Consider the following 26,337-nt stretch of genomic DNA (forward strand, 5'->3'; position numbering starts at 1 on the left):
TCTCTTCTCTTCTCTTCTCTTCTCTTCTCTTCTTCATGGTACCTTTGTATCATGACATGACCCCAGTTTGAGTCTTATTAAGAAGTCAAAGTGGTTGGTTTATCTCGTGCACACTGGTTTAGATGTTGGACTTGTGTCCAAATCAACCGCACTCACGCTTCTTCTTGCTGTGAATCAATGAAGAATATGGAGGAAGGACTATGTGTATTGACATTGCTATGACAATGTGGATTACAGATGGCCAAGCAAGTCAAAATGGCGCCATACTAAAATGCTCCATGTCTGACATAGAACAGACCAATATTGTCAACAACTCTGTGCTGATGCGGACAAGCCAACCTGTTGTTGTCAATCTCTGCATCTGCATTCAAGGCCTTTCTCCACAGCCAGAGAAACACAGACTTACCTTGAGAATCCAGGCCATACTTGCAGGGCCGCTGGAAGTCACTTTAAGCAGGGGGTGCTGGGAGGAAGGGACTCTCGGTGGGGCCCGCAAGGGCCCCACCGAGAGTCCCAACAGTATCCCCCATTAGGATACTGTTGTGATGTAATTATTCAGTATTTTCTCCTTTTCTCACTCATTCAGAGCAAAGAGGGAGATATATAGCATGATGATAATGCTCTATATCTCCCTATTTTCTCTGAATACACCAGTTAACATGACACAGACTTAACATGATAGAAATATTATCAGCAAACTTAATGACTAGACTACGGTAATTATTCTGATCTGAATGGCATATATCAAGAAACATTGACTCCTCTCTTTGCTGTATAGTGGGAGGTGCATTTTTGAGTAGGCTATTAAAATAGCATGTCAAGTTCACATTTCTTTATTGCCAGATTAAACAATTTGTATTGGTTGTTGGTTGGTTCAACACAACATGTGCGTGCATGCGCGCTTCTTCTTCTTCTCTAGCCTACAAGCATGTAACTTCCTTGATTGTTATTGTTGATAATTCTATTTAAATAGGCTACATTTTCATTTCCTGAAACATTCTTAAACAAGAAAGGAACACAGTGCACTGCAAAATATTTTTTATTACATTTGTAAAAAAAAAAAATGAAAAAAATTGAAAAAAATTGAAAAAATCTAGGGGGTGCTGCAGCACCTGCAGCACCCCTACTTCCCACGGCCCTGCATACTTGCCTTGAAGCATAGCCAGAGAGAGCCATGAGAAGTGTCCCATAAACAGCTGGGCTATTATCTGTATGCTCTTCTGGTATAAACTCCTTCACCACAGTATTCCTTTTGGCCTCAGATCTTGGTTAGCTCCCTGTGTTTGCCTCTGTGCTCTGGATGCTGCACTTTTTGCTTCAGAAATCCAATTGTTTCTCTACATGTAGGCACATTTCCTCTACCCCCCTTTCACTCTAAGTAGTCCAAAGTGAATGGTGGCCAGTTGATAGACGTCCACTCTATTTATATTTAATCAACAGTTGCATTCAAATTGCTAACCAGTCAGTATTTTTCTCTGATTACATGTAACTGTGCTGTTACTAATGTTGCTATCATTTTCAGCCGTGTCAGTATAAAATGCATCGTTATAAAATGTGTTAATAGACTTCTATTGTATTTATAACTCAATTTCATAGGCAGGTAGGTAGTTCTCCCTTCAGCAGATTCAGATCAGTTCAGTCCTATATAGTCCTGGGGCCTGTACTACAAATGTTGTATAAGAAGATCCAGGATCTGTCCCTTGATCTGGTTTGTCTAAACCAGATCAGCTCGATTGTAGTTAACTTGTACTACGAACGTCGATTGGCACTCGTTAACTCGAACCAGGTTTTTCTAATCAAGCTGACAGCTCGTGCACATGAAAATGCCCGTGCACTGGAGCTCGTGCCCGCAAAAGAGGCGTGGTTTTTAACAACTGCCAATCACAGTGCAATATGGACTGCTCCAACTCCTACCGTGCCAGACACGCCTATTCCCTCATCGAATGAAGCCGCAAATACAAATCTGCGTTGGATATTATTACTGTTCCCGAATGACTGTCTAAAGTGACCACTTTTATCCACACCAGTAATTTCTTTGAAGAGCGGTTTCGTAGGCTATCTACAGCTCTCTATCTACAGTCTTTTGTGGAAGCAATGTGTAATCTATCTCAGTCCAAAATCCGTATGTATAGACCATTTAGGCTCAATGAATAATAATGTTCTCATGATGTGTTTAGTCGCACTGATTGAATAATTCCTATAGGCTAATCAATAAAAATGATAGAATGATAATAAAATTAAAAAATGCTTCTGAACTGAATCGACACGGTACGGGCGGGCATAGATTTCATTTATAAAAAATAGCCTATTTTGTGGCCAATCACATTATGAACAGCTGAGTTGACACGGCAGGCACATCCATTTCCTCGTTCAATGAAAGCGCAGTGATCAGAGTTTTAGCGGATATTTAATGTAGCCTGTCAGAATGAAAATCCGCGTTGGATATAGTCTGCTGAAAGACTGTCTAAAGCTGATGCTTGTATTCATATCAGTCATTTGATTTACTTTGATCAGCGATTTCTGTCTCCTACAGCAGCTTTTTGCGAGTGTAGCCTAAATGTAAATGTGTAATCTCAGTCTATAAATTTCCACAATCTGTAAGCCTATTTAGACCATAGATTTAGAAACGCATGCTCAATGAATAATGATCTCTATCACTCATTATGTGTGTGGTTGCACTGATCGAATAATTCATAGGCTAGATAAAATAATGATATCCTAATAGTCTATAAAAGAGAAAACTGCTGAACTGAATTGAGACGATGCGGGCATAGTTTTAATTGATAAAAACTAGCCTATTTTGTGGTCACATAGGCTATTGTAATGTCAGCAGAGTCGCATATCTCCATATTTCATATAATGATGCTGGAAATATGAAGTTCAATCACATCATACAGGCCAAAAGCAACACAGTTGCAGCTGCAAAATGCAGGAGTAGCCTAGATATGAATCATCTTAATATGGGATCGCCTGTGTGCAGGTGATCCCATATTAAATTGCTTAGATGTAGTAGGCTATTCTAGCATGTAGGCTATGACCATTTCAATTCCAACCCAACGTCAGTCTCAGCTCCGTTGCGCACACGGCACCGTGCGCTTTGGAGACGTTTATGTAACCTTTTTATGCCGGTTTAGTGATATTTCTCCACTCACTATTCAGCTGCAATCGATCAGCGGGGTCAAACAACGTATCTAGGCTACTTGAGAGCACAAAAATGAATATATAAAAACATAGGCTATTCCAAAGTGGTAAGTAGGGCTTAATTAAAATGTAGCCTGCAACAAGTGCAAGGCTTTAGTCCTTGATTAATTCCACATTAGCCTACAATTCGTGCTCCTTCCTCGTCCAGAAAGGGGTTGGCCATTTTTCCAAACTGCTGATTCGATTGGTTCGTGGGCGGTGTATTTAAGGTCTAATCTTATCCTTGCAACTTAACCTGCTGCGGACCAGGTTAAGTGTGAAGCATAAGTTGCTATGGAAATATATGTCGGTAAGAAGTTAACTTGCTTTGTAGTACGGCTAAACCAGGGTTAAACCTGAAGTTACCTCGCTAAACCACTAATCTTGCTTTGTAGTACAGGCCTCAGATTGTATTACAGACACACCAACAACAACAAAAACTTCAAAAACAACAACAAAGTAACCTAGACTTTTGTGAAATGAACAAAAATTTGCAAAAACCTTTTTAACTAAGGTTAGGGTTTGATTTAGGCACTAAAATAATTTGCTTAATGTTTTGGTCATGGTTAAATAAGTTAAATAATCCCTGAAAACCAAAACTTCACTCACAGTAGAAAACATTGTTGCATGAGTCGGAAATATAATCTATTTTCCACCTCTTTATTTAAATTTATTTCAATGTCAGATGACTAATGCCTGTTTCTAGTCGCCTCTCCTTCAGATAATCCTTTCATGGTGGGAAGACTTATTTCTACCTTACCAGCTACCTTCCTTCTTTGTCCACATCTCTTTGTCTTTGCAGTCTCTCACTGCCCTTGTTACCCAGTGGACAGGCACAGGCCTACATATCTGTACACACACACACACACACACACACACACACACACACACACACACACACACACACACACACACACACACACACACACACACACACACACACACACACACACACACACACACACACACACACACACACACACACACTCACACACACACACACACACACACACACACACACACACACACACACTCTCTCTCTCTCTCTCTCTCTCCCTCTATCTGGCCCCATTTCTTCGTGTTTGTGATGTACTTTGTGACAAACCTGCTTGTTAAGAATGCCATATAAATAAATCTTGCCATTTAAAATTGACTTGATATAGCTTGATATCTAGTTATAATAGGTGAGTGTATGTTTTATGACAGTAAACCTCTCCAGGTAAGTAATAATATGAATAATATTACAACAAACTATAAGACAGTGTGAACCTCTGCCAACACTGAACAATTCATTTGCTGTTACACTCAAAGGCATCCTATCAGCTACATCTTTAATTAAATTGATTGCAAACATGCTCTCAGGATCTATCTATCATGGTTATGGCTGAAAAGCAATAATCATCTAACAGCAGAAATTCCACCAAAATCGAATGAGTTTTTCCTTCGCCTAAGACGTTCACTCAATTTCATGGAAGCATGTGCATATGCTTTTGGGATCTCCTGCTGACAGACAGACAAACAGGTGTGAAAACATACAGTATGTGCCTAGGTGTAGCTAGAGCTTGATAGAGAAACAAATCATTACTTCTCTGGGTAAGTATAGTTGCGTTAATAAAATATGTGACTTAGCTCACACATCTATTATCTGCAATTTATAACTCTATGGTTACTTGATAATTGTTTTATGGCTTGAAATATCACAAACAGCAGCACACATACGACTCTATAAACGTTAAGCATAGTCAGACACTGCATAACTGCACAGCCATATCCCCAGGTTCCCATAAGCAGGCATATAGCTTAATGCTTGTCTCTTTGTTTCACAGAAGTGGGGCGGCTGGGCCGCTCCTCCTCTACCTCTGGAGTGAGGCAGGTGGGTGGTGGAGACGTCCAGAGACAGAGCAGTCTACCAGCACGGGAAGCCCTGAATCAGGTAATAAACTGTAGAATACCCCAAGCTTATCAATATAGAGATCTATTAACATCATGCATGGTAGAACTGGGAGCAGGCATTAGTAATATTTCCTTGCTGGAGACAGTGCTCCCACATATCTATTTATAGTTGGTAGATATGCCCACTGAGCAGAAGAAGGTTGTGGCCGCCTTAAAAGAATAAGAGCAGCAAAGATGCGTGACGTAGGCAGATATGTGAAGTGTAGCTGTGAGTGAGGAGTGGAGGGGAGAAGATGCTGTACAGTCTTGTGGAGTGGTGAGCTGCACTCCAATAGCAGCACATTTTACCCAGGTCTTTGGCTGCGTAACAAATGCTGACGCAGTTTGAGTGTGCTGCAGAGACCGTCTGCGTGCGCTTGGTTGACCCTCCCTCAAATTGCAGAAGATGGTGCAGTGCTGCATCCTGGTGGCTGTTGCTAGGAATTACATTGTTAGGCCGGCTCCTGCTGGGGGTGGGTCGGGTTGTTCTTGGTCCTCATTGCTGACAGCAATGCAGTGCCAGTGATCATGCAGGGCATTTCCAGTTTTAAATACAACATTTACATAAAACACATACCAGCATTCCCACGCATCCTGGAAAACAGTTGACCAATTTTCCAGTTATGGAAAACAAAATGAGAGAAATAGTCAAGTGTCCTGGAAAATCTTGCTGTCCTGGAAAATTATTTGAACATTCTTCTATTTTCCTTTAGCTGAGAATGCTACCTATCAGCTCCCAAAAATGTATAACATTGCCATCTGAAAGTGCTGTTGCCATCTGAAATGGCTGTTCAGGATCATATTAACCTTCAAATGTTCGTTTATGGACGAGACTATTTTGAATTGGCTCGTCATATTAACTCTTAATAATAATAATAATAATAATAATAATAATAATAATAATAATAATAATAATAATAATACATTCAATTTATATAGCGCTTTTCTAAATACTCAAAGTCGCTTTACACACAATAAAATCATTGAATAGATACAAAACATAAAAAAGAACATAACAATAGTAATAACAATAAAACAAAGTACCGTATGTGGTTTAAAATTGGATGAGTTGTAATGATGGAGGGGAGGATGATTAGCAGGTGAAAGCAAGTTTGAAGAGGTGGGTCTTGATGGCCTGTTTGAAGGATGGTAGAGTGGTTGCCTGACGGATGTGGATGGGGAGGGCGTTCCAGAGGGAGGGTGCGGCAACTGAAAAAGCCCTGTCGCCCCAGGTCCGGAGCTTGGTCCTCGGGGTTATCAGGCTGTTAGTGTCAGCAGACCTGAGGCGACGGGTAGGGGTGTGGCAGAGGAGGAGGTTGGAGAGGTAGGGAGGGGTCAGGTTGTTGAGGTCTTTGTAGGTGGTGAGTAGTATTTTGAAGTCTATCCAGTGTTTGACTGGGAGCCAGTGGAGGTTGTGAAGGACAGCGGTGATGTGATCTCGGCGACGGGTGGAGGTGAGCAGGCGAGCAGCGGAGTTCTGGACATATTACAGTTTATTGAGAATTTTGTTTGGTGAGCCTTAGAGGATGCTGTTGATGTAGTCGAGTCTGGAAGTTATGAGGGCATGGATAAGGGTTTCGGCAACGGAAGGGGACAGGGATGGACGGAGGCGGGCAATGTCCCTGAGGTAAAATAATGCAGTTTTGGTGATGTGGTTGACATGGGGAAGGAATGAGAGGGTGGGGTCAAGGATGATTCCAAGGTTGCGGACGTGCAATGTTAAGGGAGAAAGTCTGAGCGGATCGGGTGAGGGAGTTTGGGCCAGTGATTAGAATTTCAGATTTATTGCAGTTGAGTTGGAGAAAGTTTTGTTGCATCCAAGTTTTTATGTCTGTAAGGCAGGTGGTGAGGGTGGAGTGGATGGATGAGGTGATGGTCTTGGAGGAGAGGTAGAGTTGGGTGTCATCTGCGTAACAGTGGAAATGGAGGCCATGGTGACGGAGAATTTGACCAAGGGGAAGTAGGTACAGGATGAAGAGGAGGGGGCCGAGTACTGAACCTTGGGGGACACCATGAGTGACTGGGGCAGTGGAGAATTGGCAGTGGTTTATGGAGATGTACTGTATTGATGTCTGTCAGAGAGGTAGGAGGTGAGCCAGGAGAGGACGGTGCCGGAAATAAGGGAGCGAAGGCGTGAGAGGAGGATGGAATGGTTGATGGTGTCAAAGGCGGCGGTGAGGTCGAGGAGGATGAGGATGGTGAGGGAGCCAGAGTCAGCAGAGAGGAGGATGTTGTTGGTGATTTTCAGTAGTGCTGTTTCTGTGCTGTGTTTGGTGCAGAAGCCAGATTGGAAGGGTTCGTAGAGGTAATTTTTTTCAAGGTGGGTGTTACGGCCTCCACAATACATACATCAAACAAGGCTCAAGTGGAGAACATAACATAAAACGACGCCAACACAATGATCAAAAAGGATAGGGTTTTTATTTATTTCCCAATTCCTGAAAGAAAAAGAAAGCCCAAAACCATAAAACAAGAAAACCTGGCAGTTCGGCCAAAACAAGCAAAAGGGAGAGGGGTCTGGGCTGGCCATAGGGCCGTCGAAGCCAGCCCCTCTCCTTAAGCTAACAATTCAAAAAGTTAAAGAATAATTTAGGAAAACTAAACTAAAACTAAGAACGAAAATATAACTACCGAACTTACCAGGTTTAAACTAAAATAATAAAGCCTGGCACCTATTGTGCCAGGACCTAAGAAAGTAAAGGAATGGGCATGAGGATCGGACAAACTGCAGGTGCTGCTGGGCTGGATTCAGAGGTAGAACTGTCGTGTCCCAGCAGCAAGCCAGCTTTTATACCTGCAGGCAGAGCTGCATCAGCAATCAGCTCATAGGCTGCAGGTGTTTCAGCCTGAGGTAAGGAGGAGCAGAGGAGATCAATTAAGCAGCTGTACACACAGTATGTAAACCCATGAATGTGCAACATGATACATACCGTGTGTGAAGTTTACTATGCACCGTCCATGGCCACACGCAACAGTGGGATTTGAGTTGAGTGGCGACGGCTCGTTCAAGGACTTTGGACAGGAAGGGGAGGTTGGATATCTCTTTGAACTCTTACACTGTCTTTGCCTCATACATTTTTCTCGTGTTTTTAAGTGAAATATTGTTTTGTTTTTATGTATGGAAGTGCATAAGAATGACTATAAAGAAATCTTGAATTTTGAATGGTTTTTATTAGGTTTACACATACATTATTAGATTAGGTAAATTAGGTTTACAACTACATCACATCTTCAAAGTATAAATTCCATCGCATACATGTACATCTGCAGGTGTTTGCATTATTTTATGATCAAATTATCATAATTCATATCTTCACTTCATATCATTTAAATCAGACTTTCACAGAGAGGTCTGTCATTCCAGCTAGATTATCACCGGAAAACGTCCTGGAAGATTATCTCTAGAAAAGAGTGGGAACCCTGAACATATTTTGACTGCTGTCTCTTTCCCATGTGTTCAGCTGCACGGCCTGGCCCAGCCCCGCACGCCCGCAAGCCCCAGCGTGTCCCGGCAGCAGCAGCAGCTGCAGCTCCACCAGCAGCAGCTGCAGTTGAAGCAGCAGCTCCAGCAACTGCAGCAACAGCACCACCTACAGCTGCAGTTCCAGCACCTCGCCCAGCTGGCCCAGGGACAGCCTCCACTCGGCGGGGGCACCGCCCAGTCCACAGCGCAGACCCAGAGAGACGGCAAGCTGCTGGAAGTCATCGAGCGCAAACGCTGCCTGTGCAAAGAGATCAAGGCCCACAGGCGCCCCGACAAGAGCCTGTGCAAGCAGGACAGCATGCCCATCCTCCCCAGCTGGAGACGGACACCTGAGCCCCGTAAGACTGGCACGCCACCCTGCCAGAGGCCACAGGCCGTGGTGTGGGACACAGCTATCTGATGGGGGGGGGGGGCAGGTATAGCACGGAAAGGAGAAAAACACAGTGATTAGTGGGGGAAGATGGTTGAACGAGTAACATGAGGAGAGAGTAAAAATGGGTAATAGACGGAGAATTATTTTAAGAAGATGAGAGAACATAACTACCACAGAAGAAGGAGAGGATGTGGGTGAAAAAGAAGAGATTTGCCTGCACTCTTATGATCAACTTGAGCTAACCTAAGGACAGTAATAAAAGTTATCGGAGACGTTGAACTTTTTTAGGCAAAAAAAACGAAAAGAATCATTGATAAAAGGAGTGAAGAAAAGTAAGCGTTACAATCAAACTAAATTTCTACCCAGTTGATTTGTATTTGCTCTATATGTCCTTCTTGATTGCCAATGATTTCAGTATTCATTGCCACAAAATGAAGACACCAGTTAAACAACAATGGGTGTGATGTATTTTGAGATTAATGTTGCCAAAAGTCCGCCTGACTGCTCCAGGCATAAAGGAATCATGTTCCCTCTCTCACACATGGAGGTAACGTTGCAGAAGGCACACACCAGTAAATGGCGTACTGAACAGCTGCCCGACCCATTTAAACTCACTATGGATCAGAAAAGGCCGAACTCATTGAACAGATATTGGAAGTGTTTCTTGGATTTGTGAGTGCATATGAGATGTCTTGGTATCAATAGATTGTCATTGTGGATGCAAATAATCATCACTGAGGAGTAAAAGCTACCTAACCGTTTGCATATTTGTAATGTAAATATATTTACTTTTCTCAACGTTTCTGCAATTTTATAGCAATATGCTCCCGGTGTCGGAGCAACATAATTAAAACTTGTGTCAACTAGCCTAACATATCTAAGACTTGAATAAGTCATATTTACTGTGTCATTCTCTGCATGTCACAATAGACATACAGTATTGTAAAAATATGTGTAGAGATGATCATGTGAGACTTTTAAATACGATATCATGTGGTTGTATAAAAAGATGAATATGTTGCTTGGGGCATCATTAGAAACGGTTGTATGACAGATGGCACATACTGTGCAGTCCAGCCAAATATAGGTACAGATCAATTGTATAAAACTTTCATCAGTCATGCTTATTCACAGTTGCACATAAGTGATTGTTCCACCCCACAAGCACTGACACCCATCAACACAGACTGTAGAATATGGTGCAACTGATATAGGACTGTGAATACTGATCACCTCAAACAGAATGCTGGAACAATCTGCACAAAACATGCTATACGCTTAGGAGAAATAAAACCCTATTGTACTGTAAATAGATATGTACAACTGTATTGAAAATGTAGCAAATATTTCCATTTTCATACTTGTAATCAATACATATTATGTAGCATATACTGTACAAACTTTGTTCACTTGTTTTTTCTAAAAGAATTAAGTACTTTATCTGCTGCAACCAGTCCATGCATTACTTATAGTTCTACTAATAAACAGTAAGCCCTCTAAACAAAGGCACAGTCCGACAGTGGTCTACTCAAATTTATGCAAGACTCCCTTTAACCAGTATAATTGTTTTATTTATGCCTTTTTTTTCTACATTCATTTTTATTTGTGTACAGATTTCAACAGCTCATTGTCTTGAATACTTTGCTGCTATCTTGAACTACTGGTGGTGTTCATTCAACTACATGGTGTTACCATGAGTAACATTATTATTATAGTGGTTATTGTTACATATTTGTTTTATTTCTGAAAGCCACGTGAAATGAAGTTTGTACCTTAAAGAGTGAACCCCTCCGTAATAGTATTAAGGCACTTGAATGTCTCTTGGTTGTTGTTGTTTTGATAGTTAGCACCAAATTGTACAGTTACACCCAGTGGAAAAGACAAAAACGATCTAAATGTTTGGGTTAATGTAACAAAGTCACTGCTTTGCCTTTGTTTGTTTGTTTTTTATTTCACCTGTTTGTGTTTGAGGGTGCAGGTTGTCAACCTTATGAAGTCCATTTCAAACACAGAGGCCAGGACCAGGTTGAGGGAAATGGGCGAGTGCAATGCATGCAGAGATTCTTTACACTGAAAATGTTCAAATGATATTGACTATTGTGCCCAATTCAATTTCAAATACCAGGTAATCACCTTATTATGATTTATTTTTATTTTTTCCAACGATTGATATTGAACTTTAGGCATCATTTCCAAAATAGTTTACAGAAGCTGTTGGTTTTGTGTGTCTACTAAAACAGTGGCCATTATATGAGTGCCATACTATATTGATATGGTAAGATACGGTGTACCTTGGAAATCACTGTAGTGCTATATTTGCATTGATATTGTCATTCAATAAATTTTATATAATGAACTTTACATAACGAACAGGATCTTTCCATGTATTCATGCTTAATATTGTTTCACAGCTTCCCAATATAGACACAAAATGTCGACCAACATTGCTGAAAGTGTGTTTCACTGTGGTGAATGGGGACACAATGTACCCGATGCACTTCAATATACCGTACAACACGTGTTGCAACCCCCTCAGTATCCAAGTGAGGGCACTACTTCCACTCTGCTCTTGTGGCTTTTTGCACGTGATAATGCAGTCAACTGGCCACACACACACACACACACACACACACACACACACACACACACACACACACACACACACTCTCTCTCTCTCTCTCTCTCTCTCTCTCTCTCACACACACACACACACACACACACACACACACACACACACACACACACACACACGCACACCGTTTTCAATGAGAGATGCTAACAATTCCAGGATGGCATTTGGAGTACATGAGACACAAAAATAGACATTTACTCCACTGTCACAAGCATTGGAGTTGAATAACAGATTAAAAACCAACATGTTACACACTACCACATAATGCAGTGATAAACTTAGTTTATCACTGCATACTCTAAAAAGCCTTATTTAGGTTTAGTTACTATTTAAGTTGAAGTGCATGTTACGGTTTGCATTTCCTGGTGTACAAACCTTTTAATATGCTTAATCTGTATCAGCTATTTGATGAGTCTATATACAATTAGACTCTACAGTAGTGTGACTAAATCCACGAGTGTAAAATGCTTGTCAGCTTGTTTGACACCCCACCCATAGTGAACATAGATTACTGTAAAATGAAGATCTGTGAGGCCACAATGTGAGGCTACATGTGTCCAATGGGTCAATGAGTGTAGGAGTAGGCTATAGTTTTCCCGTAATACATTTGAGTATGGATGCTGTAGAAGACAGTAGTCTATCACATCAAATATATAAGTCCCTATGGGCGATAGACTATACCACTATAAACTCTATTGACAGACACTGAATCCATGCAGAAATATGATATGAAGAATATTATACAATAACGGTACAGTAGTAGCTTATTTTTATGTCAGGGACCTGGCAGTGTGAGAGCACATAACGGGCCTTGGAGCCAATAAAGAGACGCCTTCAGCTGCAAATGATTAGCTGACGTGGCTGTCTGTCAAGACAGCAGCCTGTGAGGAGTCAGGCTGCTGTGCAGATGATTGGCCCGTGGATGGAGGATGGTGAATGGAGGCGGGGACAAATGATGAGGGCGGGGGGGGGGGGGTGAAGTGTGGAGGGGGCAGAGAGAGAGAGAGAGAGCGAGAGAGGCGGAGAGAGCGCTTTACCGCAGTATCACTATATTTCTGCACCACTCATCAAAACTCTGCGGCATGCAGACAAGAGCTGGGGGGGAGGGCAGATACCTATAGGTCTGTGCTGAGTGTAGTATCGCCACCTATCCATTAGCACACATTTTCTACTGTTATTAGATTGTAGCACAACGCCGGATTTATCCTTATTTTATCCCCACTCATCTGTGCGTGTGTCTAACCAGACCTGATTGATAGCCAAGCATTGCTCTCCCGGAGCAACCATCGCAAGGGTCTTTTGCTGCCAGGCTAATTGACTTCATCCCGACGCATACTGCAGTAGCGCGCCTGTCGCTCAGTTGGAGTCCAAACTTATAAGACAACATGGCCAAGGATGGAGAAAAGGACGGGTGGAAGGAGTTTATATGGAACCCGAGGACGAGGGCGTTTATGGGCAGGACGGCGAGCAGCTGGGGTAAGTCCTCTCTCTATATCTGTACAGCAATGCAGCAAATATGGTCCCCCGGCTCTGTCACTGTCACAGGTCTCTGTCTCTGCCCCGTAGCCTTTTCAATATGCTGAATCAAGACGGAGATTTGACACTAAATTCGGCACCGGTTCAAACGTATTTGCTTCATAATGCGTCGTTTGTCGCGATCTACTGTCGTGCACAGCTGATGAGATTGCTGTCGCTGTCCACTCCAGCGTGGTGCTGAAACCCAAATGCGGCATTGCTCCTGTCTGTTGAAGCAAGCCGGCGGAACATTTCTCTTGCTGAGTTTCTTTGTATTGTATTTAATGATTTATGTAGCCTATGTCACTGGGCTACCTGCGCAATGCGCTTCACATAAGGGTGTGGAGGCAGGTGATTTTATTTTAAATGTGAATTAGCCAGATCAGTGCGCATTCATGAAACACGTCCATCTGTTGGAAAGAGCTTTTCTCATATCCAATCCCCCCCCCCCCCCCCCCCTCCTCTCTCTCTCTCTCTCTCCTCTCTCTCTCCCCCCCCCCCCGAATTCTCTCTCACTCTCCTCCTCCCCCACTGTCTGTCCCTCTCTCTCTCTCTCTCTCTCTCTCTCTCTCTCTCTCTCTCTCTCTCTCTCTCTCTCTCTCTCTCTCTCTCTCTCTCTCTCTCTCTCTCTCTCTCTCTCTCTCTCTCTCTCTCTCTGTGGGTGCGATGCTGGAGTCCAATAGCTTGTTTTAACATTAATTCTGGCGCAGACTGGACTCATTCGTCAGGGAGATGGGTTATGGCTATTTGTTGAAGGTAAACGCGGATAGATGGGTCAACCCGTAACATTTTCCAATAGCCAAAGCATTCCACATAAACTCTAAACTCTATAAGATTTATTTTCATGCTTTTCCCCCAAGGGTTTCCAATGGAGATTGAACAGCAGAGCAGCCACTTCAAAGGACAGTAACGCTGGCATTCAGCTTATTGTTTTCCTCCACACACCCAGCCGGCAACTATTTAAAAGATCCACCAAATGATATGGCACATATGGCCCTGTTCTAATGACATTGGAGCGTTTTAATCTGGGTAAAGCCGAGGGCCAAATGCTATTTGTATCAGCTCCAGCCCAGCCCCTCCCAAGTGTGAGTAAAACATGCAGTGAGGGATTTAATCCTAATCTAATGACTTCATTGGCTGGCAGATAAGGTATCAATTCAGGACGTCAGTTTGGTTCTAGCAAAGCAAATCACTTTCAGCAATGTTGCTTATTTTTTACAGTATCCTTTCCTTTTCAGTGTGAACATGAACTCAATGCGAATACTGCAATGTTGTGTTTGGAGATGGGATCATGCTGACAGCCAAAAATGTTTTTATCTTAAAATGGCATCTTGATGCTCATTTATCCTGACCAGACATTGTATTGGGCTATAGCACTGGGTGGGGAGTCATTTGACTGCTACCTATGCTGGAATCATCCCACAATGCACCACTTAATCCAGCTCAATGCATCCCAGGTGCTTTGAGGACTGGTGGCCTCTATAAGCTGTGCTCTCTAAGGCTGGTTAATTGGCTATTTCTGTAGTAAGCCACAACGTGTAGGCCTGCTATACCTGGTTTTTCAACATACCATTTCCTCATTGGTTACAATGAACGAGGTAAGAGGTAAAAGACAAGGTAAAATTGTACCTCTACTTACACTGGTTTCGGAGCAAGGCTTTCTCTACAGTCCAAAGGATGGTGTTTGTGCATCGACTTGCGCAGTGCAATGTAGCCTATTTTCAGAGCATTACATCAAAGACCTCTTTGAGGAAGAAACACAAAACTCTCCTATCTCTGTTCTATTTTGCGCAGAGGGCTGTAATGATATGGAAACAGCCAGTTTTGATAGCGCTACCAGCTGACACCAGGCGAGCATGGTTAAACAATTCCCTCTATTTATAATAGGCCTAATTAAGTGTTCTGTCCCTCCCACATCCAAGAACCATTAAGGGGTGTCACTGCATCCTAGGAAAAGACCCTCAAAGGAGCTTGGCACAATAAGAAGCTAAACAACATGATATTTGTGGTTCGTAGTACTCTCCATGATTTGTTTATTACCGATTGCACACTGTAAACTAAATTAGATGGAGAATGGCTTGACATTAAAAGAACCACAGCTCAAAGCTATTCTTTATTTTTTCCCAATGCCATTTCATTTTCAGTTCAAAGCTCTGTTTGATCAGGGGTTTATAAACCAAATTAGCAACGTGTCATCCTAATTAATTCTGAAAGAAAAGAGACACCTCCTGCCATTATGATGGGAGAAGAAAGAGCAGGACGTGAGCCATCCTACACCACCCTTTTGTTCTGTCGCTTTCAACTATCTAACTGTGAAGAAAAGGAGGGTGACAGAGAAATGCTGGCCATCATCGGCTTGGTCTGAGAGGGCAAACTGTGAACCCCACAACCAATCCCCCCCCCCCCCCCCCCCCCCCACCTGGGGCGAAGCCAACCTGCCTGCACGCTTGACCCTGCCTGCATGCTTAACCCTGCCTGCACGCTTAACCCTGCCTTCACGCTTAACCCTGCCTTCACGCTTAACCCTGCCTTCACGCTTAACCCTGCCTGCACGCTTAACCCTGCCTGCATGCTTAACCCTGCCTTCACGCTTAACCCTGCCTGCATGCTTAACCCTGCCTTCACGCTTAACCCTGCCTGCATGCTTAACCCTGCCTTCACGCTTAACCCTGCCTGCACGCTTAACCCTGCCTGCATGCTTAACCCTGCCTTCACGCTTAACCCTGCCTGCATGCTTAACCCTGCCTTCACGCTTAACCCTGCCTGCATGCTTAACCCTGCCTGCATGCTTAACCCTGCCTTCACGCTTAACCCTGCCTGCATGCTTAACCCTGCCTTCACGCTTAACCCTGCCTTCACGCTTAACCCTGCCTGCATGCTTAACCCTGCCTGCACGCTTAACCCTGCCTGCATGCTTAACCCTGCCTTCACGCTTAACCCTGCCTGCATGCTTAACCCTGCCTTCACGCTTAACCCTGCCTTCACGCTTAACCCTGCCTGCACGCTTAACCCTGCATGCATGCTTAACCCTGCCTGCTTAACCCTGCCTTCACGCTTAACCCTGCCTGCATGCTTAACCCTGCCTGCTTAACCCTGCCTTCACGCTTAACCCTGCCTTCACGCTTAACCCTGCCTGCACGCTTAACCCTGCATGCTTAACCCTGCCTGCACGCTTAACCCTGCATGCATGCTTAACCCTGCCTGCTTAACCCTGCCTTCACGCTTAACCCTGCCTGCACGCTTAACTCTGCGTGCACGCTTAACCCTGCCTTCATGCTTAACCCTGCATGCTTAACCCTGCCTGCACGCTTAACCCTGCCTGCATGCTTAACCCTGCCTGCATGCTTAACCCTGTCTTCATGCTTAACCCTGCCTGCATGCTTAACCCTGCCTGCACGCTTAACCCTGCCTGCATGCTTAACCCTGCCTGCACGCTTAACCCTGCCTGCGCGCTTAACCCTGCCTTCACGCTTAACCCTGCACGCATGTGTGCACACATCATCTCCCCAAGGTGCTGTTATATTTGTGGTGAGCAGCACCACAAATATCTCGGATTCCCGCACCATGCAGAGCCCTCAGCCTGCTCCGGGCCCCGGGGCCTGACTGTATATTTGATGACTCTTCTTCCACACAATGCCAATAAGCTCCCCAAACAGAGGAAGCCTGCGATTGAGGTTTCTGTAGCAAGTGGGTTTTTATGAGGTGGGGCCATACATACATGTCTTTGATGGTGGGAGGAAACCAGAGTACCCGGCGGAAACCCTCACGAACACTGGGACAACATGCAAACCACACCTAGAAAGGACCTGGGATGGACAAAAACAGGCACAAAAACAGAAACACAACCTCTCAATCATCGAAGACAGTCTGATGTGTAACAACTGCCCCCCCCCCCCCACCACCACCTTCCCCAGGGAGGTGCTTGCCCTTGACATTTTGTTATGGATTCCTGTAAGCTGGGCTGTGTAGGGAGGCCTCTGCAGTGCTGGGCCTGCTGACAGAGGGGCTGAGCCGCATGCTGGGGGCCATCCAGCAGACCCACAGGTTCAGCACGCTCAGCTGCTACCCAACACTGGCCTCAGGTGTCTAGGCTAAAGGTGGGGGGATGTGCTAGTCAGATTTTAACATTAACATGTAAGCAGAAAATACCCTAAGATTGGATCAAACAGTTGTTTCCAAAAAATGTAAGCTATATGCTGTGGATTATTGTAATGACTGATACTGCTTTAGGAAATGGTTTGTCTAACCTCTACAGTGCAGCCATTTTAACCTATGATTTCAGTTTCATGTTTGTGAGCAGCAATTCCCCAAATATATGCTGCACTATTATGGTCTAGTCACTAGTGTAACACTTTACACCGGATTGTAATCCCCTGACCCTGTGCCCCAATCTCCAGGGGGTCCTCATCTATCCCCTCCTGTCATCATTCCAATCCTCCCCCCTCTGCTCTCCTTCCATTGTTACTGCAACTTGATCATGAAATTGGACAAAGACCGGCCATTCAATCCCCGTTTAATTCACACTATTTAAGTGTCGAGGAGGGGCAGTGGCTGTGTTACATCCAAGATGTTTGTCAGTCATGTTACAGCCAGGCTGTGTTATAGCCAGGCTGTGTTATAGCCAGGCTGTGTTACAGCCAGGATGTTTGTCAGTCGTGTTACAGCCAGGCTGTGTTATAGCCAGGCTGTGTTACAGCCAGGCTGTGTTACAGCCAGGATGTTTGTCAGTCGTGTTACAGCCAGTGTTACAGCCAGGATGTTTGTCAGTCGTGTTACAGCCAGGCTGTGTTACAGCCAGGATATTTGTCAGTCGTGCGAATGCCAGAATGCGAGGGTAGGTGAGCGGATCAATATTATGTTTTTGCCATTAAATAATCATTTCTGCATTCTACTAGGTCCTATTATCCAATTCATGGTATTTTTTAGTCTGTAGGAGAGTGTGGTGTGGTATGTGTGTCTGTGTGTGCGTCTGTGTGTGTGTGTGTGTGTGTGTGTGTGTGTGTGTGTGTGTGTGTGTGTGTGTGTGTGTGTGTGTGTGTGTGTGTGTGTGTGTGTGTGTGTGTGTGTGTGTGTGAGAGAGAGAGAGAGAGAGAGAGAGAGAGAGATTGAGAGAGGGAGAGAGAGAGAAGCAAGCAGATGTTGTAGATGGGGAACAAGGGCCTCTATTAAGGGAGATTAACTGGCCTCTTGCCTACATATTTGGTCAGTTGCTCACTGATCAGAAAGAGTGACCAGGCAAACACTGCTGAATATAAATATATATAATATATATGATCAGTGCGGATCACTGATCAGAGAGTGACCAGGCAAACACTGCTGAATATAAATATATATAATATATATGATCAGTGCTGGTCACTGATCAGAGAGAGTGACCAGGCAAACACTGCTGAATATAAATATATATAATATATATGATCAGTGCGGATCACTGATCAGAGAGTGACCAGGCAAACACTGCTGAATATAAATATATATAATATATATGATCAGTGCTGGTCACTGATCAGAGAGAGTGACCAGGCAAACCTGCTGAATATAAATAATATATGATCAGTGCGGGTCACTGATCAGAGAGTGACCAGGCAAACACCGCTGAATATACATACAGTATATATAATATATATGATCAAATCTCACCTGGAGCAAGTGTTTATTTGATAAGGATATCTTTCACTTTATATTAGGGTACACAAAAAGAGTAACAAATGGACAGGTAATGATTCAGTACTCATAAACTACTGAATATGATGCACCACTTTACAATAGGGTACACAAAAAGACTAACTAATAGACAGATAATAATTCAGTAATAATTCAGTATTCATAAACTACTGAGTATGATGCACCACTTTACAATAGGGTACACAAAAAGAGTAACTAATGATCAGGTAACAATTAAGTAATGAGTAACTAACAATTAACTATATACTCACAAACTGACCATTGACTAATCATTAACTAATGAGTAATTACTCTACTAAGGAACTAACAACTAATCATGAACTAATGATTAAGTACTATACTCACAATGTGACCTTAACTAATGATTAACTAATGATTAACTAATATATTCACAAACTGACATTTATTAATCATTAACGAACGATTAACTACTCTACTCATGGAACTGACCGACTAATCAGTAACTAATGATTAACTACTATATTCACGAGCTGACATTTAGTAATCATTAAGTAATGATTAACTACTCTGCTCAGGAACTTAGATACTAATCATTAACTAATGACTACCTACTCATTAACTATGATTAACTAGTGATTGACTAATGACAAATTATACATTAACTACTCATTAACTAATTATTAGTTAATGATTAGTTTACTAGTAACTACTACATTATTTGTGTAGGTTATTGTAAAGTGTTACCAATATATATAATATATATGATCAGTGCGGGTCACTGATCAGAGAGAGTGACCAGGCAAACACTGATCAGAGAGAGTAAGCAGGCAAATACTGTCACAGAGGTCACAGAGGGTGACCACTGACCAGGCAAACACTGCATTCCTGAAGTCAAAGCCGGCTCGGCCAGCTCCATCTCATTTAAAATTCATTTGATCTGGACGTAATATCATTTCTCAAAATATGATTGCACATTATTTATGAAACAGCACTTATTTAAAGCTGCATACTTTAGTCTTATGTACCCTTCATGCATAAATCACAAGCATTCGATTTAAACAGCAACAAGCTCAACAAGTATAGTCTGGACACAGCAAAGCTGATGATAAATAAATATAAAAGATGGACATAAATCTAATCTTTTCTACCATAATGCATAACAAAACAGCACAGAGAAGGCTTGCATGCAGCAGCCCATAGGAAATGTTATGTCAATTCTGAACATGGTGCAGAGCTGACAATTCTCCACATCAATTAAGCTCAGGGTTTATAAATACCCACGTTAATGTGATCAGATGTGCAGATCAAGTCCATAATGAAGGGGGGAGACATATTGAAATGTTATTATTTTGTTTAAACACTTTTGTTTATTGGGTTGTGAAAACTACTTTCTTCAGAATCTCAATGGAATTGGTACTTATTAAAAAAGATATCTTATTTGCCACAGGACACACAAGAGTCTTCTGCTGTCCATGTTGCCCTTTACAAAAAAGGAGGTTGATTAATTGAGTTGAATTGAATTGAATTGAATTGAATTGAATTGTACTTATCTTATTCCCATGGTGGCCATTTTTAATGTACATCTCTGCCAGGAAGATTGGCATACATAAAACTAGTGCTCAGTAGCGGAGCGTACACCGGGGCAGAGGGTGCGCCCGCCCCGGGCCCACTCCCATCTCCCCCCCCCCCCTCCTCCCCCAAAAAAACCCCAAACATGCAAAAAAGGCAAATTTTTCTTTGCCGCCAGGGTGGGAATTACACGGTGGCCTCCGTTGCCCCTCCCTCTGGCCGTGATGCCCTGAGATCCATAAGGCCACATTGGCAGTGCCCTGCTACCAGCCTGCTACTGCCACTTGCTTTAAAAGCATCAGTGGTCTCAGTTTAATGTAGCCTGCCCTATGCAAAGGATGTGGAATTTGCTTATTTTAACACACATTTCCAAAAAATCACCCTTGTTGATGTCAATAGAGCAATTGCCTTTGTGCCCTGGCATGTGGCCTTGTGCCCTAAAACAAATTGCAATGCTGCAAATGCTGCAAGATGGCCTTGCCCCTAAAATGGTGAAATTCCCACCCTGGTTCACACAGTGGTAGAGCTTCTGTCTTTTGTCTTCTTTACTGTCAGGGAGAAAGTTTCAGTGCAGCAAGAAAGGATTCGCACGCAGAGAACAAAAAGGGAATTCACTGGGATTACATATTTCTGTGTTACATTGATGTACAGACAGTGCCCTTTCTACAGATAGTGCCCTTTCTACACATAGTGCCCTTTCTACAGATAGTGCCCCTTCTGTACAGCCCTGCAATGTAACAAATAGAAGTACTGTATGTCTGGATTCCTTTTTTGTTTTCTGTCTGATTCCTTTTTGCTGCACTCAAACCTCTAAACCAGTGGTTCTCAAAGTGGGGTCCCACAGGGGTCATTGAGGGGGTTCCAGCAAAAAGGGGGATAATTTATTTTCACTATAGTTCCATCCATGAGTAACACAATGACAGAATATATGACAATTTTGGTCATGGGTTCATACAGTTTCTGTAATGAAACATCTAAGCAATAAAACCTTATCAGATGGGGGACCCGGACCCTAGGACAAAATCTTATCAAATGCTGGTCCATGGTCTAATTTGTGTCAGTTTAGGGGTCCTTGACGTGAAAAAGTTTGAGAACCACGGCTCCTAAACAACAGTAGCACGCTAGGCTGTACTCTAGTGTTTCGCACGTGTGACGTAAATTCAAAATAGTCACCATGGAAATTTAGCTGAATTATTGGATCTTTATCATTACTTCTGTGATAATATTGTACTTCACATTGATATTGATAAGACTCTCTCGTCTCTTTTTTTGTCTGCAGGTCTTATCCTTCTCTTCTACCTAGTTTTCTACATATTCCTGGCCGGCCTGTTTGCACTGACAATGTATGTGATGCTGCAGACCTTGGATGACCACAAACCAACTTGGCAAGATAGACTGGCCACACCAGGTGCAGCAGCTAAAGAGCAGCAATAGGGCACTGGGTCATAATACAACGGGGTGAACATCGGTCACAGTGTGTAGCCTGAAGTCATGAAGCAGTCTCTCTGTCTCTCATAGGCATGATGATCAGACCCAAAGGAGATGAGTCTCTTGAGATCGTCTACAACATGCAAAACACTGAGAGCTGGGACTTTTACGCCACTGCCCTGGAGAAGTTCCTCACACGTGAGTCTGCCTCTTTGCTTATACTGCTTTGGGTTGTCCAAAAAATTAATTATTCTAATGAGTGATTCAGTGGTTTAAATAGTATAAATATAGAGATTATTGAGAAAACAAGACTCGAGGTGGGGTGTCTGTAACTTCTGTACCATACTGGGAGATTGCCTCCTACCAGGGTTAGAGTTAAAGGAGAATTCCAGTTTTTTACAACCTGGAAATACACGTGGCCATCGAATTCAAATTAATCGTCCACATTCTCAAAAACAGATACATATCAGCAGTTAGCATGCTATGCTAACGACAGATCGACTGCTCTGAGCGCTGAACTCTGCCCTGCAAGTCCCACATCCGGGTCATGTCAAAGGGTCGTGTCAAAGCGCTTCTGGGGGACTTTCATGGTCTGTATTTGATCTGTCGTCTGTTTTTGAGAATATAGATGATGCATTTGAATTCAATGGCCGTGCATATTTATTCGAGCAGGAATAACGGCATATGGATTACAAACTGAGGAGCTGGGGAAACAGGAGCTGCTATCTACCAATGTGACGGACAGCAAACAGAGCTGAGCCAGCTGCACCAAGCTAAAATAGATCATTTTCTCATTGTCTCTATGATATAATAACGATGTGAGCCTCTGCATGTCGGAAAATAAAGTATTTACAGGACGTAAATACAAGCATTTCAGGTGCCACATTTTCCTTGTTTTCAGGTCGCCGTTCAAAACAAATGATCGTTGTAAGGTTGTAGAAAAACCGGAATTCAACTTTAAGCCATACTTTACCCTTTACAAATTAAGGCAAGGCAAGAGAAGGCAAGTTTATTGGTAACACTTTACAATAAGGGTACATTAATTAACAGTTAGTTAACGCTTAATAATGCGTAACATTGCTTATTAAGATTTAACTAACCCTTAGTTAATGATTATTAAGGATTAGTTAACCCTAACCATTAGGTAACCCTAACCCTTAAATAACCATAAACTATTAAATAATGTATAGGTTAATGCTTAGTTAACATGAACACCATTAGTAAATGATTGCTAGACAGATTATTTAACTGTTAATTAAGGGTTAGTTAATTATTATTAAGCATTAATTAAGCCCTAATTCATGTAGCCTTACTGCAAAGTGTTACCAGTTTATTTGTATACAACATTTATGCAACAAGGTAATATGCACCCCCCTTTCTCTGCAGCCTACAACAACTCAGAACAGGTGCAGAAAAATGATGAGTGCACCCCGGACCAGTACTTTGTGCAGGACGACAGCGGCGATGTGAAGAACAACCCAAAGCGCTCTTGTCAGTTCAACCGCACCATCCTGGAGGAGTGCTCTGGACTCGATGACCGTTTCTTTGGATACAATGTCGGCAAGCCATGCATCATCATCAAGCTGAACCGGGTATGGAAGGGAAACAGGGATGGGAAAAGGGATGCTGTTGCTAGGTAGTCTCTTAGAACAGACGAGTTGGCTTCCGCAATTTTCAAATGCTTCCGCTATACCGTCTGTACTTCGTGAGGGAGAATCATGCACCAACCGGAATGGGAAGCAGAAAGGCGGGTTTTCCGCTCATTAGTCCAATAAAAAATTTTTTAAGGCGGGTCTTCCGCTCATTAGTCCAATCAGATTTTTTTTTCGTGGACACACGTGTCGTGATTGGTTGGATTTTGTCGAACTTCCTTCCAGTCTGAAGGTTTTTTTCCCAACTTCCTTGTGCATGTTCTGGGGGTGTAACGTACAGACTGTATATAGCTGCATTCGCCGGATGTAGATGAGACAGTCTGTTTTAAGAGACTAGTTGCTAGGAGACTTGGAGTGACTGAGAAATAGAAATTGATTGGGACTAAGGAAAATATCATCATAAAAAAAAGCCAAGCCAGGATCAGGACTACATACCGCATTTATTATTAATTGTTGGCATATCAGATATGGATTTTAAACATTTATCGCTAGTCTTCTGTGTGTGTTAAAGCCCCATCACTATTTTACCTTAAAATAACTGCTGATGGTACACTGACTATAGGGACAATGGCGTCTGTCATTCCCACTCCGCATCCCGGTCACCTGTTCTTCCAGCTCCTTCATTTCTAAATCTTTCCAAATCTTTCAAATGTCTGTAGCAGGGTCATTTTTAAAGCTACAGTGGAGATCCTGGTATCAAAAGAAACTAGAAGACCTAAGGCATCCATTGGCATCGTATACTAACTTGTCGGGAAGGGGGCTAAATAACGCTCCAAACATACGTTACATTTTGGCGAGTGAAAACCATTTCAAAGGGGTCCCTTGACTAGTGTTAATTTTGTCGGCTATCTTTTAATTTAGTTTTAGTCTTAGTCCCGTATCCAATGTCCTTGTTAGTTTTTTATCTTTTTATCTTATATTTAGTCAGCCTCATCCTCTTTTTATTTAGTCAAGTTTTAGTCGACTAAAAGTTTGAGCATTTTAGTCTCATCTTAATCAAATAAAATTATAACTATTTTACTCTAGTTTTAGTCAATGAAAACTGTTCACATTTTAGTTTAGTTTTAGTAAATGAAAACTGTTGAATCTGCTGATGCGTTTGTACTAGTAATGGTCATTCGAAGCAGTGTTTCCAACTCTTTCCCAGGGAAAGTAGCTAATGCTGACTGCCCACCCGGGCCAGTGTCGGTGGACAAGTGGACCCTATTCACAGACCCTGCTCAGCCCGCAGCTGAGGGGAGAAGGGAGGGAGGCTGGCTGCGCTGTGTGGAAAGCGCTCAGACCTCTCTGGATATACTGTAATGTAGACAAGCAAGTAGCTGTACATTTTGGGAACACAGTGTCTCATACACATATAGATAAGACCCTTAGCTAAGATGGGCGAGTTATGTTGTAACTGCGATCTCTGTAAATGTGTTTTAAGACTTAAAACATTAAAACACACAACAAATGTCAGCTACATCTATGATGCTGCAGCACAGGAAACTGAACTGCTGCATTGAGGGGGAAAACAGTCTATATTATAATTAGTATCATAAATCATTATCATTAATATTATCATATTATTTCATCGTCTTTTTGTTTAGTCAAGTTTTAGTTGACTAAAAGTTTGAGTATTTTAGTCTCGTCTTAGTCAATGAAACTAAAACTCTGAACATTTTAGTCTCGTCTTAGTCTTGGGGAAAAAGGTAGTCGACTAACATTTTTCGCCATAGTTTTTGTCGACGAAATTAACACTACCCTTGACCTCTCAGCTCAATTTATCTGAATGAAAATTGGTTCAATGGGTACCCACCAGTCTCCCCTCTACAGATAAGGTAGCATTTTTCAAAGCCTAGCATTAATAGCTTGTGGATTGATTTTTTGTTGTTGCTCATCACATTTTGTCTCAACAAATGTGCATGCAAATACTTCTGATGAGTAAGGGGGGAGAAAATGTTGGCAATCTGCTTTTGGGTATTTTGTCTAAATGTTTTTGTATGTGGATGGATTATTAATTTCCCTTGTGCCCAAGTTCACATGCTCTGTTAATGAAATAAAACATATACAGTATAATCTAAAAAAAACAGGGAAATACATTATCTTAGTTTCGTGTGTTGATCAAAGTTGTGATTAAGGGTTGGGTGGGCCCCGGAAGATTTTAAGATTTCAAAGTGGGCTGCAGCATTCTTAAGTTTGGGAACCCCTGAGTTAGGCTATACGAGGAATCAGCATGACGTAACAAATAACAAACACCTGACTTCCTTCGTGGCGCTGAGGGGTGTTACGTGCAAATCCACATCTACATGGGTGCCCCCCCTATGTAAATACATGCATCTGCATTAGGTGGCGGCGGTAGCTGTTAGCTATAGCTGTCAGCTGTGAGCTAACGTTAGTTGTGTGGCAATAAAACGCCACTGAAGGACCAGTTTGATATAATGGTCAACCAGTTCGAGTCATGCTCTTTCCATAAAGCCTAACAGCTTTGATATCTGTTGGCTAATTGTTGATATTTATAACAATATTGTGGCTCTAAAATAACATTTTTATTGATGCGGTGAGACTGTCACTGCAGCGACTTCCGCTCCTCAGTCCTCACTCTGAGCATAATCTGCGCTCTGCACATCACCCCTGTTTCCGGAAGTATTTTGAAACAGTTTGTTAACCAACACTGATCCCTCGTATAAACACTGCAGAGAGGAAGAGTACAATCAGAAACAGTAAAAGAAGCTGCTATCTGAACGTACAAACAGGGAGGTCAGTAGCATCTATTAGCATCCTGTAATTACCACCTGTGGCAGCAGTTGAGCCAATATAGCCTGGTATTGCTGTTTGACATACTCAACGCTACACCAAATACATAAGGTCTGTCTGAAGGCATGTACTGTATTTGGCTCAGTAAAATCCAAACTATTGTATCTCTGAACTATCTCTTTAACCCAGCCAT

The 26,337-nt window shown here is 42.6% G+C and overlaps 2 protein-coding genes across 2 annotated transcripts in view; both read left to right on the forward strand.

Moving 5' to 3' along the window:
- nyap1 (neuronal tyrosine phosphorylated phosphoinositide-3-kinase adaptor 1) overlaps positions 1 to 8,996 on the forward strand; it is a gene marked incomplete at both ends in the record, with an annotated part of 31,138 nt that extends 22,142 nt beyond the window's left edge. The window contains 2 exons of the mRNA XM_083634916.1: positions 5,007 to 5,113; positions 8,574 to 8,996. Coding sequence (XP_083491042.1) covers positions 5,007 to 5,113; positions 8,574 to 8,996 — 530 coding nt within the window. The remainder of the gene's footprint in view (positions 1 to 5,006; positions 5,114 to 8,573) is intronic.
- A 3,990-nt stretch (positions 8,997 to 12,986) lies between these two features.
- LOC310779547 (sodium/potassium-transporting ATPase subunit beta-2-like) overlaps positions 12,987 to 26,337 on the forward strand; it is a gene marked incomplete at both ends in the record, with an annotated part of 15,861 nt that continues 2,510 nt past the window's right edge. Inside the window, 4 exons of the mRNA XM_083640071.1 lie at positions 12,987 to 13,077; positions 21,611 to 21,739; positions 21,850 to 21,957; positions 23,146 to 23,351. Of these exons, the coding sequence (XP_083496197.1) occupies positions 12,987 to 13,077; positions 21,611 to 21,739; positions 21,850 to 21,957; positions 23,146 to 23,351 (534 nt within the window). The remainder of the gene's footprint in view (positions 13,078 to 21,610; positions 21,740 to 21,849; positions 21,958 to 23,145; positions 23,352 to 26,337) is intronic.

The sequence above is a fragment of the Poromitra crassiceps genome, assembly GCF_964638095.1.
Source record: "Poromitra crassiceps genome assembly, chromosome: 1".
Classification (NCBI taxonomy): domain Eukaryota; kingdom Metazoa; phylum Chordata; class Actinopteri; order Beryciformes; family Melamphaidae; genus Poromitra; species Poromitra crassiceps.